General features: G+C 37.5%; 2 protein-coding genes and 1 long non-coding RNA gene across 4 annotated transcripts; all 3 read left to right on the forward strand.

Moving 5' to 3' along the window:
* Nucleotides 1-1,353: 1,353 nt before the first annotated feature.
* Nucleotides 1,354-2,259, forward strand: LOC121995325 (probable inactive receptor kinase At4g23740). The gene has a single exon (XM_042549094.1). It carries the CDS (start codon nt 1,354-1,356, stop codon nt 2,257-2,259), a length of 906 nt encoding a protein of 301 aa, XP_042405028.1.
* A 476-nt stretch (nt 2,260-2,735) lies between these two features.
* On the forward strand, nt 2,736-8,506 carry LOC121998062 (protein CHAPERONE-LIKE PROTEIN OF POR1, chloroplastic-like). Of its 2 annotated transcripts, none has more exons than XM_042552801.1 (4): nt 2,736-3,020; nt 3,100-3,221; nt 6,655-7,099; nt 8,142-8,506. In XM_042552801.1, the coding sequence occupies exons 1-4, from the start codon at nt 2,875-2,877 to the stop codon at nt 8,296-8,298; spliced, it is 870 nt and encodes a 289-aa protein (XP_042408735.1). In that variant the 5' UTR covers nt 2,736-2,874; the 3' UTR covers nt 8,299-8,506. The 2 variants fall into 2 exon arrangements, with proteins under 2 accessions (XP_042408735.1, XP_042408736.1); XM_042552802.1 differs by having other exon boundaries at nt 2,738-3,020; nt 3,118-3,221.
* A 2,235-nt stretch (nt 8,507-10,741) lies between these two features.
* Nucleotides 10,742-12,858, forward strand: LOC121998063. Its single transcript, XR_006116430.1, has 2 exons — nt 10,742-12,497; nt 12,572-12,858. It is a non-coding gene; the product is annotated as an uncharacterized LOC121998063 (long non-coding RNA).
* The last annotated feature ends 239 nt before the right edge of the window (nt 12,859-13,097 follow it).

Below are 13,097 nucleotides of genomic sequence, written 5' to 3' on the forward strand. Positions count from 1 at the left end.
CTAGCACATAAGGGAGATATTTATCTCGACTTTGCCGAGATTCGAACCCCAGACCTCATTGTGATAACACCTCATGCGTTAACTACTAGAATCATCCGAGGGAATTATCTAGTTGAAGTGAGAGTGACGTGCCATCAACCTATCAACATGCCCAAGTAATTTTTTTTTATTATTATCCAAACATTCAACTCTTTAAATTGATTAATCTTGAAGTTGAACTATTTAAATTGATTAATCTTGAAGTTGACCAGCCTAATTTCACATAAATTTTCCACCGTGAATCAAAGTATGAGGATGATTTGTCGTCCAACAACTAATGTCATAGGTTTGTCGTTTCCTTGGAAAACAAAATATTTTATAACGTATCGTAATTAAGAATTAAACCGTAGATGCGTAAGAACCATTGAAATATTACACCATAGCTAGGGGCACATGTCCAAGTATATCGTGAATCAAAGGATGAAATTGTATTTTACAAGATAAATAATTATCTTTGCTAAGGTTGATGGGTAGAAAAGGAAGCGTATTGATAGACAAGGAAATATTTTGTGATGGAGGAGCTATGCCCCCCAGATTTGACGAAGAGATTTGAGACCCTTTTATCTGTTTTTTTTTTTTTTTTTGCTTTCTGTTTATTTGTTTTTTATCAGAGAAAGGGAGGGGGAAAACTACAATTGCAAGTGCTTCAAAGAATAGAATTAAACATTAAGGTTCGAGAAATAGAAAAAAATGAAAAGATGTGTGCTGTTGTCGACTTGATGAATCTAAGATCGTTGAATCTCAGCATGTATTTGTCCTTGATGCTCAAAGCAATGATCCAGAACGCCCTTTGAAGGAGGCATAGAGGAGGTAGAGGAAGTAACCGCGGTCGTTAAAGTGGCATAGGGGGCGGATGCTGGAAAAGAAAGGGTTGTTGTTCGTTGATGGCTGCAATTACTCACTGTTGTTGATCCTGGGAGAAGAAGGGTTGAGCTGCTGATAAAAAAAAACACAAAAGAAAGAGAGAGGAGAAAAGGAGGAGCAGGGTCGCAGCGGGTTTGAGAAGGAATAGAAGAAAAGCGGCGGCGCGGCGGTAGAGGAAGAAAGATGCGGTTGGAAAAAAAGAATACCATAATAGAAACAGAGGAAAAGGAGAAACAAACAAAAAGTATCTAATAAGTATGGCATGCCATCGGAATGATTATAATTATAACAATAAATATGATAAATTTAGAAATATTACGATGTTGATGCTAAATATGGTAAATCTCGGATTGATTGAAATTAGATTATTATATAATGTTTTCTTTGCTTTCATTAAGTTTACTATAAAAGCTCCACAATCTAGCTCCTTGTTCAGAATTCACTAATTCAATGGAGCTCCCTGACGATTCCTTCACCATCTCCGGCATATTTCTTTTCTTCCTCCTCCTCCTACCACCTCCGGCAGCAAGCTCCTGCAGTCCGTCTGACCTCGCGCGCATCTCTCTTGCCTTCCGTTTCGTCACCGGATTCCAACTCCCGTCTCCTACCGCCGACTGCACCGCCATCACTCTCCCGTCGTGCAACCTCACCGGCGCCATCTCTTGGACGCACCTCCGCCGCGTGTCCGCACTCCGCACCATCGACCTCTCCGGCAACAACCTGCTCGGATCCATCCCCGCCCTCTTCTGGTCCGCGCCTAGGCTCCACCACGTCAACCTCGCCGACAACCGGCTCGGGGGCTCTCTCCGGTTCGACCTCTCGCTCCCAGCATCGCCCCTCAAGTCGCTTAACCTTAGCGGCAACCGGTTCACCAGCGCCGGCACCGGCCTGGAAGCAGCGCTGCCGCACCTGGAGGTGCTCGATCTGTCCCGGAACCACCTCGGCGTTGCGCCGCCGGGGATGGGGAAGTTGCGGCGGTTGCGGCATTTGGACATGTCTCACAACGACCCCGACGGCGGTGAATCTGCTGCTACGAAAGCGAGATTGCTGCGAAGTGCTTCCCATCGTTCCCACGCTGCTTCGCGTAGGAGACACAGGATAAGTACTAGATACAGAACGGTAATTGCAGTAGTTATCCCGGTGTCTGTGGTGATCGGTTTATGCTCCGTAGTGTTGATTTTGCACTTGATATACTTGTGCCATAGACTCACGGAGAAGGACGGCAAAGTGGAGGAGAGAGGAGAGGGTGCCACCGCTGCAGGAAATGGTAAGGAGGGCGGCGATGCTGACGATGGTGTGGGGAAGGACGTACGCCGGCGAGGAGGGTGGATTTTCGGATGGAAAATTAACCCTTAATTTCGTCCCTGTGACCGGCCGGAGCAGCCACAAGTTTGATCGAATATATATTTTCAGTTCATCAATTGTTCGCAGAGTACTCTACAACATGAGAAGGAACACTCAGCTTGAATTAATGTAATTACTTACGATCGTTTACAACCTGTAACAAGAACACTAAAGAAAGATAAATCAAAATAAGTATCAAACGTGATGAGATGATCCATTTGATCCGATTGCAGTCGTGCCGTGCATCAAACCAGTTCAAACTGTTGTGGCAAATGTAGCCTTTGACGAGAAAATAAATTCTGGAATTTATCTAAACACGCTGATAGTTTCTAAATTTACTGAAACACACTTTGAGTGGTTTTTGGTTTGTTTTAAGAAAAAAATGATTTCAAAATTAATAACGATTTACTAAAATACACTTTCAAGTTTGAACTCTTGCAGTTGATTGTACATATCAAAAAGGTTTAGGAGTATAGTGAAATTTCTGAGAAAAAATATACATGTGTGCATCGCCTTAGGTTTTGCTTTCCTTCGCAGCTCTCTCGGCAGCCGCCTGCTCCCCTTGCTTCGCCGCGGCGTCGCCGCCTCTCCTTTTCCGGTTGCCATTGGTTGCTGCAATTGCCAGAAATGTCGGCCTATTGTCTCCCGTGCAATCCCACGAGATTTCCCTACTGCAAGATGCCGGCTGGAGTATCTAGTTCGTTGCATTGCTTTGTTTCACCACTGAATCAAAGTTTCGCGGACAAGATTCAACATATTAACTCTAAGGGCGGGTATATTAGAACGCCTTCATGATTATTCTGGACTAAGAAACTTCGATCTTGTTTCAATTGTCACTGTATTTGCATAAAGATGCCTCATCTGTTGCAGGAAATATTCTACTTCTGTGGATAACATATGTGTATCTAGGAGATCTTACTTGGCTAAAACATTGGTGCGAGCAGCTTTCGGTGATACGCCTGGCGATTCACCTTGTAAGAAGTCTCTCTAAAGCTTTATAATATATTTTTGTTATGAATTCATAGTGGGCATTAGTCTGTCATGAATTATGCAAGATTTTCAAGTCTGTTCTGTTTGTGTATGAAGCAGGATAGGATTCTTAAATCATAATAAACTTTTCCATTCATTCAGGTAGATTTAACTTATTAAATCAGATCAATGAATTCTCGATAAGGATAACTATCAGTCTCTGGGGTAACTATGAAGCAGATATATTTCACACTTCACATATTACCTTACACGGTCAAAAGACATCTATGTATTAAACCCTGATTAATTGTTAACCAGTTGTGTCCTCTATCAGACAAAGTAATATATTAAATTAAAATGACTGTAGGACAAAAAATGAGCTCCAATTGCTATTAATCTGATACATGATGGGTCATGTTTACCTATTCAGGAAATCCACAACTGGGGTCTGGTTTCTTTTTCACATGTTTCTCTATTGGTGAGTTTGCTCCCAAAACTCTCTTGGTCTACCAAAACCTCTCCTTATATTACACTGTTTTTTGAATGTTGCAACTCCTTTATGATTTTGATTAAATGTATATAGCTACATTAGCCATTTGCCCTTCTAAGATTAGATTGGATCTATCCCACCTTGAATTGATAGGATTTCTCTGCTTATTCATCTTAGACAATTTGTTTTCAGCATAGGTTGTCGTGCAAGTAATACATTTTAAAAAAAATGGAGTTGGGTTATAGATGCCTACCTGAGTCATGAGTTTTTTTTACTATACCAAAAAAGTCATTAGTTATAATAGCTTTATGAATCCATTGGGAGTTTTTTCTGACTATACAAAAAAAGTTCTTGTTCATAATAGCTTTATTAATCCATTGGTTTAACTGAGTGCACCTAGAAAACTATTGCTCCAATCCAAATCAGGTGACTTTCAAGATCAGGGGTCAATTTTAATACAGTCTGTCGAAGGCCCCAAAATGGCATAGCCATCTTCCAATATGACAAGATTTGATCCATTTAGCTGCTACCCAAGGAGCTGGTATCAGCTGACTAATTTGTAATTTCTTCACTCTATCTGAGGTAAATAGTTTCTTTTGAAGAAGATTACAAAATCATTACTCAAGATGAATAAGAAGCTTCCTTAATATCTTCTACTTTTCCTGAATCGTAAAGATAAGACTAGACTAGACTGCATCATAAGAAACTTAAAATCTCGGGACATAAATAGCGCCATAGGAAATTTCACTCTTGATCATCATAGGGATCAAAGATGACTCTTAACAACAAGTGGGCAGCAACTAGGCCTACAAATTGAACAGACATGTTAAGATTTGAGTCTCTATATCACATATGATTGACCTCCTTTGAATTCTAGCCAATTTGATAATTATTGAGCCAATTAAGCTTACATTGCATGAAATCTCCAAATATCCAAGGATCAGAGAAAGTTTGAGGAATTCCAATTAACAATACTATGACTGATGGAAATTATATAAAAAAAACTTCCTTGCTCAATTAGTATTTTGATTAGGATTAAAATTCCAGGGATAATCCTCCCAATACTTTCCCAATCTATCCAATTGCAGTGTTTGCATCTCTGGTTGTATGTGCTTGCCTAGTAACATCACAGTTTTTTTATTTTGACTTTCAAGTACTTTACACAATCATAGATTAATTATCTATGAATATAACAAGAAAAATGAAGAAGAATTTTTTAGTCACATCTAATCCTGTTTGAAATTAATTGATTTGATACGCTACTAAGGGCTATGATATACAATCAGAAATAGCCAGTCCCTCACCAACTTGTATCAATGTGTAAACGGAATTACTTGGAATGAAGCCAATGTTAGACGGAATAATCAATTTATAGCAAAACTGAGGCAGCATTGGCACTGAAATGAGTCAAAAGATGGTCCAAGTTGGATGTTGAGAAAGGATTCTTAGTGCTCTAGATGGAGGAAGGTGATGGAGCTCAGGATGCAGGATTTCAACAAATTCTAACCTGGATGGAGCTTTGGAGTGAAACTTTCACTGAAATTGAGACGTTCCACATATTGAGACATTTCACAGTGCTGGAATGATCAACAAATGGATGTTAGAAGACATGACTTTAGAAAGTATGTCTCTTGTCTCTTTTCAGTGTTTGATTACATTCCATTTTGGATTGTGACTCAGCAAGCAATGCCTTATTCAGATTCCTTGTAGAACAATTAGATATTGGGGTCCTGTTTCTACGAGGAAAGGAAACAATTAGGGATAGAAAGTGGGAAATTAAAAGTTCATAGGAATGATTAGGAATTGTTTCCTTAGCTTTGGTTTCCATGGAGAAGGTTCTTTTTGATTGTTTCTGAAAGGGAAACCTAAATTTCAAATTTTATTTTTCTAAAACATAAATCAAAATATATTTTGAATAATTCATATTTTCCAAGGTCAGATTTAAGCTTCATTGCAAGTAAAAGTGAGTCTTCCGCCCAGGAAACCATATAGAGAAAGACTGGAGAAAGATTTTTCAAGACCTTTTATCATCCCCCTCTGTTTCTGCTAAAGGAGACAGAGAACGTGACACAGGAGAAATCTTCCACTCACCTTGTTTCTAATTCTGTCTATGTTTCCTTTTCTCATAGGAAGTGCACTTGAGTCTTTTTTTGATTTTCTTCCGTAGTTTCTAATGGCCGTTCTCTAGTTATTAAAATGATATTATACTCTAGTTTATCTCTTCATCCTATATATTTTTAGTTGTTTTTTTTTAATTAAGATATTAAAATTGTGTTATAGATAAATTACTTATTTCTTCTTCCTAGTCATTAAATAATTCAAATTTAAATCATAAAATACCCTGTTTTACTATATTTTATGTGATATCATAATCTTATTTATTTTAAATGGTACAAATAATAAACAATTCATCTCTAAATTTTATTAGTGATTTAAGATTTCAAATTCTTCAATGGGTAAAGTAACTTGTATCATTTATTAATTAAGTAATCTGAAATTTCTAGTAATATGATGGTATTTGAAATTATTTATGCTGACTCTGTTGGAGCAATATGACCGATATTTTGGTTTTTGATCTGGCCAATAACAATACTGGCAGCAATTCTTTGAACTGTGATTTGGAGATGGGGGGGCTTCCATGGCGCACAGATTTTATCTTCTATCAAGTACATGTTTATGGGTGTTGACCTGCATTCTATCAGATTGTCCTTATTTCTATGCCCCTGAAGTAGTTTTTTGATCTGCTGCTTTTGTTTGTTTTCCTTCTTGTCTCTGTTTATGAATTACTGACAACTTCTACTATGTATGACATACAGTTGTTCCTTATTGTACTTGTCATGGGTTTATGTTCCATCAGCTTGTCTGTATTACTGCTTACTCTGTAAAACTATAATTCTCATTAAACAGTCATACACTCTTCAGCCAATATTTGATACTTCTTGCTTCAGCTGTGTTTCCTAGGATCCATGTTAAGGACCCATATAAGCGGCTTGGGATAAGCAGAGAAGCATCCGAAGAAGAAATTCAAGCTGCTAGAAATTTTTTGGTGCAAAAATATTCTGGACATCAACCAAGTGTCGATGCAATTGAATCAGCTTATGATAAGATCATCATGCAGAGCTTATACAATAGGAGGAGACCAAAACTAAATTTAGACAAGAAAGTGAGAGATATTACTCAATCACCAGTATATAAGGCTGTGACAAGTAGATTTGAAGCTCCATCCACTAAAGTCATCTTAAAGACAGCCTTAGCATTCATTGTGCTTGGAGTGCTCACAGTTCTCTTTCCAACTGAGGAAGGGCCAACACTTCAAGTGGCCATTTCACTAATAACAACAATATATTTCATACATGAAAGACTTAAGAGTGGCTTGCGAGCATTCTTATACGGGTATGCTTCAATGTCTTGATTTTGTGGATTCCTGCATGATTTATCTATTAGCCTGTGCATTTGTCTGGTGTTGTAGTTATTGAAAGAATGAGACGGTGATAAAAAGTAAAGGGAAATAAACATAATAGGGGAAGGATAGACATTGGAGCCTAATTCACTATAAATTTTTAGCAATGAAAGTAAAAAAACACACACTCAATCCTCAATCACCATATATTGTATGAAGAAAACCTAGTTGAGTAACATCAAGTGGATTTTATTTGATCCTACATGTCGCTCCTACCTACTTAGCTGTTGGTTAATTGAGGATGAAAATGAGTTCTGCAAGCATTCAGACAATGTTTGAACAACAAGCCTTTACTTTGTGAGTAGAAGAAAACGAAATTATGAGAGTGAGGAAGTGAAATTTGAAAAGCCATGGATTTATTCCAGAACCTTCCAGTTTCATTTTGGTGAATCTCTCTATTGAAAGAAAACACAGTTTGTTTAAATTAGAAGGTAACCGGGGTTAATCTCCTTGCCTCTTTGCATGGACCCATGTTCACAAAATTAGTCAGTTGGTGAATTAATGATCTCTCCATCTCTAAGAGATGCTATTGCTGAAGTCTTGCCTTTTCTAAACATATTAACCTGGAAGTGTTATCCTTTATTTCTTCTACTTACCTTGAAATGCCTTTGTGCCTTCGTGCCCTTGAGATCTTCAATCAATCCAAGATCACCTTTCTCATTTTTGGCAAACTTGATTATTTTGCTTTGAACTGTCTATGAACATAATGTAGAAACAAAAAAAAAATGCTGCTTAGTATGCAAATCAATCACTGCCCCCATTTAAACCTTTTGGACCTTGTACTCAAACAGAAACCAAGTTCTTGATCATGTCAAAAGAAACACATGATTATTTAAATCGCATGCATGTTTTCTCAACTCATAAGCTTATGTCACCACCTATAAAGTTGCACAAGTGTCTTTTTTGAAAACAATGATTGCCATTGATTTCTTACTAGATTTCTTTTCTCATTAATTTTAACGCTTGATCCTTCAGGGTTGGGGCTTTCATATTTTCATGGCTGCTGGGCACATTCTTGATGGTCTCTGTAATGCCACCGTTACCATTACTCCAGGGTCCTAGGAGTTTGGAAGTGAGCACATCCGTATTAAGTTACATTCTTCTGTGGGTTTCATCCACTTATTTGAAGTGATTATGTTACCTAGATCCTTTTAGTGTTAAGTAAACGAAGAACAATCATCAAACTCATGTAGTTAATATTTATCTTTTGAGAAGAGCTGTAGGAAATCAAATTGATTTGGCATGTGCACATAATCTCCGATGTGAAAAATATGTTTTCTTTTCGGGAAGAGTTGATGTAACATGTGAATTGATCCACCAAGGGAATCTTATTCCTTTTCTCCAGACACTGACATAATTACCATTTCAGTTCATAATCGGTGTTATATTATTAAGCACCTGTAGTTTTATGCTCATGTTAGCTATAATAAAATGGAGACATGAAATCATTGATAATAAAATGGATATGAGCACAAGGCAAACTGTTCCTGATTATTTATTACTTGTATCTTGCCGTGGGGATTCATGTAAGTCTCTAATATTTCAAATGAATAGGATCTAGTATTTTTTACATTGCAAAATGTTAGTTAAACATTTATGATGGAATAGAGAAATTAGAACAAAGAGCTTTAGATGTTCATCAAGGAGGAACAATTAGATATCAATTCGTCTTAAATTGGCACAAATATGCTAAATAAAATCTCTAAGGAATTATAATTAATACGGTTAAGTTTCTTTTTAGAAACTCCTTGCTAACCATTTTTTGAATGAAAGTGACCTATAACAACCCCACGAAGAACTTCTAAACTTTAGTAACTTTCACAAACAACACATCCACTTTATCAGGATCACAGGACCACCTTGCAACCCCACAAGTGCAAGCTCACAAGTATAAGCACGGATGAAAAAGAAGAAGAAAAAAAAATACATATCTATGTAAAAGATGACAATATTGTGAGAAGACAAGTGACCACAATTTTTTTTTTTCCAGTACTATGGAGATAAAAAAAAGATGAAACTGGATTTTAACTTCTAGGTAGTCGATCGATCGTGGACTAGCTATAGCTAGGCAAGGGTGACATTGGAATTTCCCCTTGACAAAACAAATGCAAAGGACATGAGTAGGAAAACAAGGAAAGGTAGGTGCACACTTAAAGGATGGATGTTGTTGATATTTATTTATTTATTTATCAATTAAATTTTAGATATCCCTTATAATTTAAAATATATTCCTCACATTATTAACTTAAGGATGGCTGATAGCACTGCATGAACACAATATTTCTCTCTAGGAATAGTACACTACGGCCCCCCCTTGTCTTTTTAAGTTATTGCAAGCGCAAAATCCCACGCGCAGAACACCATGAGCGAGCAGGCATCTACACTCGGAAGAAAATGCAATTAAGAGCTTGCATTGATTCAAGGCTGCAGTTGGCGTTGTGTATATATATGCTGATGCTGTACGTAGGTAAACAAACTTAATAGAAGTGATTCGATCCCTGATATTATTGTCATCTAGATATAATATATATATATGTATATATTAACAGTTTCTCGTGTTGAATTATGAGCTTTTCAACTGCTCCCACTGGCTTCTCCTCAAACGACGGGCACTGCTCATTTATAGGGATGGAGAGACGACGACGACGACTTTGATCAAAAAGTGGAGCAGTTTTCCAGGCATCAGCACGCATTGCTAGCTGTGGGTGTGGATTCCCAGCCCCAGCAAGAAACCACCGAGAGAGAAAAGGACATACCACCTCCTGTCCCACCTTTCCACCTATTAATCTCTAATTTTTTACTCAACATTATATTTTTCAATTTCAATTTAATTAATTTCCTTCAAGCGATCGAGATTCTTTACTGTTAATTAATTTAATTAATACACACCATTGCATGGCCATGTATGCACGCAAGCTTTTCGGTAACTCATCAAAGTCATTCAGTTGTTTTTAGTACCATCTTCATGCACGGCTGTCTATTCATGCAGATGCAGGTAAAATTTAATGACTGCATATTCATCGAGGCTATTGTGGTCGAAGACTTGAAGTTATACATATAGTTGCTGATCAGATGAAGCCAATCTAGCTAACTTAATATGTAACAACAAGTAGGGACAGTCAAGCACTCATTACAAAGGTATTGTCGGGCATTCTGGTTTGCCCATTCACATATTAAGGCTCAAGCTGAAATGGAGTACTCAGCAAATTCCGAAGATACTTAATAAATTGAAACCACAGATGAATATATATATATTAATATAAGAAATTATATATCTGAAGCTCAATCCAGTTGTCATGGACAGCAGCTATAGCATATATAGTCGTGATGTATTAATTGTTTGATCTGTCTCAACTTTGGCACCCTTTCCGAGTCCAACATCGACACTTGTTATCTTATGAACGTGTAATATATACGACACTGAAAAGAATCTGCAATAAATGGGAGTCGGGTGGAACGTGAAGGCCATTAATTAAGGCTGGACGGACCTCGGAGAGAGAGCGAATTAAATACCATCCCCGCCATTATATTATATGTATATATATTCATGCATGTTAATGTTCAATCTCAGTCCCATCCTCTCTACCGTGCTCGATCGTCGACGATGAATTAACTACACCGATATTGCTACAGTTCTTGGCTTGGGCCGGAGCAGCCGCCGGTGAAACCGGCCAGGCCCAACTTGCCCATGCATTTAGCGCACTGTCTTCTTCGCAGATGCAGGGTGCAACTTAATTACAGAATTATTCTAATTAATTCTGTGATAGACAGCCATAATCAAGAATCAAGATGAATTTGATACTTGTTGATCAACTGGTTTTGTGGCATTCTTTCTCCTTAGCAATTACTGGTAGTGATCTGAGACCCAGCTGTAGGGTTGGGCCACCTGCTGCTTAATTTATTTTGTCATTACTCCTCTCGCCTCTTCCTCCATCCCCCCCTCCTTTATTGCTATTTATCTTCCCCCTTCCAAACACCAACACCATGTACTATCTATCCATCTCTCCCCCTCTCCCCCTCTGCAACAGGTAATCATTTCACCTATCATCACACCTCTCTCTCTCTCTCTCTTTCTCTCACACAGGTTTAACCTCTCTATATCCTCTCCGGATTGCAAGCCGAGTCTTCAGGGAGAGAAAAAAATGGAAGTAGTAGAAGAAAGAAGAAGAAAATGAACTGAGAGCTAGGAAGCTTTGCCTTTGAGGGGAATGTTGTCTGGCTCGAGGCATCTCTGTGGCCTCTGAAATCTTACACCTTTCGGATCTCGGACCAGGCTTCATTCCCCCCAATAGTTGCTTCCATACTGCTCCCCCAAGATATGCCGTGTAATAACTAGTTAACTCAGGTTTGTTAGATGCATAAATCTAGTGTGCGTGGATATGATTCATCGCTTTCCTTCTTTTTGGATTTTGTTTAGTCAGTTGGTTTGATGATAATTATTAATTTTTTCTTGGTTTTCAAGATTGGGTTGGATTTATATATAGGATGAAGGGGAAACTACTGATTGGTGTAATGATGGTGGATCTTGACCAACGTATCCTTTTTGTTGTTCTTCTTCTTCTCTGACAGGATTGTTGGAGTGGAAAAAGGTTTCATCATTACCTTGTCATTAGATTCTCAAGGGATCTTGCCTTACCTTTCTCTTCTTTTTTTCCCCCCTTCTCTCTTCCTTCCACAATTTAATTTATTAAACTTTGCAGTGGGTGAAGTAAACATATCTTAATTAAGATGGAACACTTAGATCTCCATGCTCTTTCTACTAAACTGCTACTTTACTTCATTTTTTTTTAAAGCTTACTCTTTTCCTCTTCTTAAAATTTTGTTCTGCCTTTCCTAGCTAGCTTCCTACCTTTCTATTTTGATTCGAGTGCGTATATTTTCCTTTTTCTTTTAAAACTCAAGCTTATGAGCAGATCTTGAGCATATTGTAGCTTTTTACAGTTCTAGCTGGGAAAACAAGTGCAGTGCTCGCCTTTACTTTTATTGAATTTCCGTGTATTTTTCTTCCAAGATATGAACTAACTTAGTTTGTACTCTCTTTGTTTGTGCCTTTTAAACAAAGCTTGAAAAGATAATTAAGCCTTTCCATGCATGAGCTCTTTGATGATGACTAGAATCATTATTTTCACTCATTGATAAGTATTGTAATATGCTTATTTCTTACCCTGCAACAAGAAGATTTGCCATGCATCATATATCTTAATCGCTTCACTATATTTTTCACTATCTAGATTGCATTCTACACAATCTTGTAAGATTTTTTTGTGCGTGTAAAATTGTCTAAATATTGCAGGCAGAACTGATGGATCCATCCTGTAATCAAGCTTAACAGTTCAGTAATATATATATTTTTTTAATTCTCTTTAGTACTTTCCCTGACAAATAGATCACATGATCTGACACAGGTCAACATTAGTGGTACATGCATCACAGCAGATAGTGTCAATCCCTGATCACACCGTTTTGAAGAATCATTATGAAAGATTAACACAGTTGCATGCATGTTTCTTTAAATTTTTAGCACTATTTTCGGACAAACTTCGATTGTTTGTTGCATCTGATGAAGGGTTGTGAAACAATAGATGAAAATGATCAGCTTCAGCAATCAGATCACTTTAGTCACAGACTCCTCTTGTTCTCTTGTCATATCGTGTATCTCTTTGCAATCACTCAATAACACTTTAATATTATATTTGTTCGGAAGTATTCTTTGCATATAATTAAATTATTATAAGAAAATGAACTGATTTGCGGTTTTTTAGTTGACAAAAATAAAAAATATATATACTGTAAAAAGAGGTGGGTTGGGATGTGGAAATGCAAATCTTGTGTTAAAAACCTAAGTTTTACAACTTTATAGAAAAGCTTGTTGTTCTTGTATTCAAGTTGAAACAGTCCTTGATGGGGGATAAGGTTCTATGGGTTAGAATT

The sequence above is a fragment of the Zingiber officinale genome, chromosome 6A (assembly GCF_018446385.1).
Source record: "Zingiber officinale cultivar Zhangliang chromosome 6A, Zo_v1.1, whole genome shotgun sequence".
NCBI lineage: Eukaryota > Viridiplantae > Streptophyta > Magnoliopsida > Zingiberales > Zingiberaceae > Zingiber > Zingiber officinale.

Coding starts and splice junctions, on each gene's coding strand:
- LOC121995325 (XM_042549094.1), top strand. CDS start 1,354: ATGGAGCTCCCTGACGATTCCTTCACCATCTCCGGCATATTTCTTTTC.
- LOC121998062 (XM_042552801.1), top strand. CDS start 2,875: ATGTCGGCCTATTGTCTCCCGTGCAATCCCACGAGATTTCCCTACTGC. Junction 3,021..3,099: donor CATATTAACTCTAAGGGCGG/GTATATTAGAAC, acceptor ATTTGCATAAAG/ATGCCTCATCTGTTGCAGGA. Junction 3,222..6,654: donor TACGCCTGGCGATTCACCTT/GTAAGAAGTCTC, acceptor TTCTTGCTTCAG/CTGTGTTTCCTAGGATCCAT.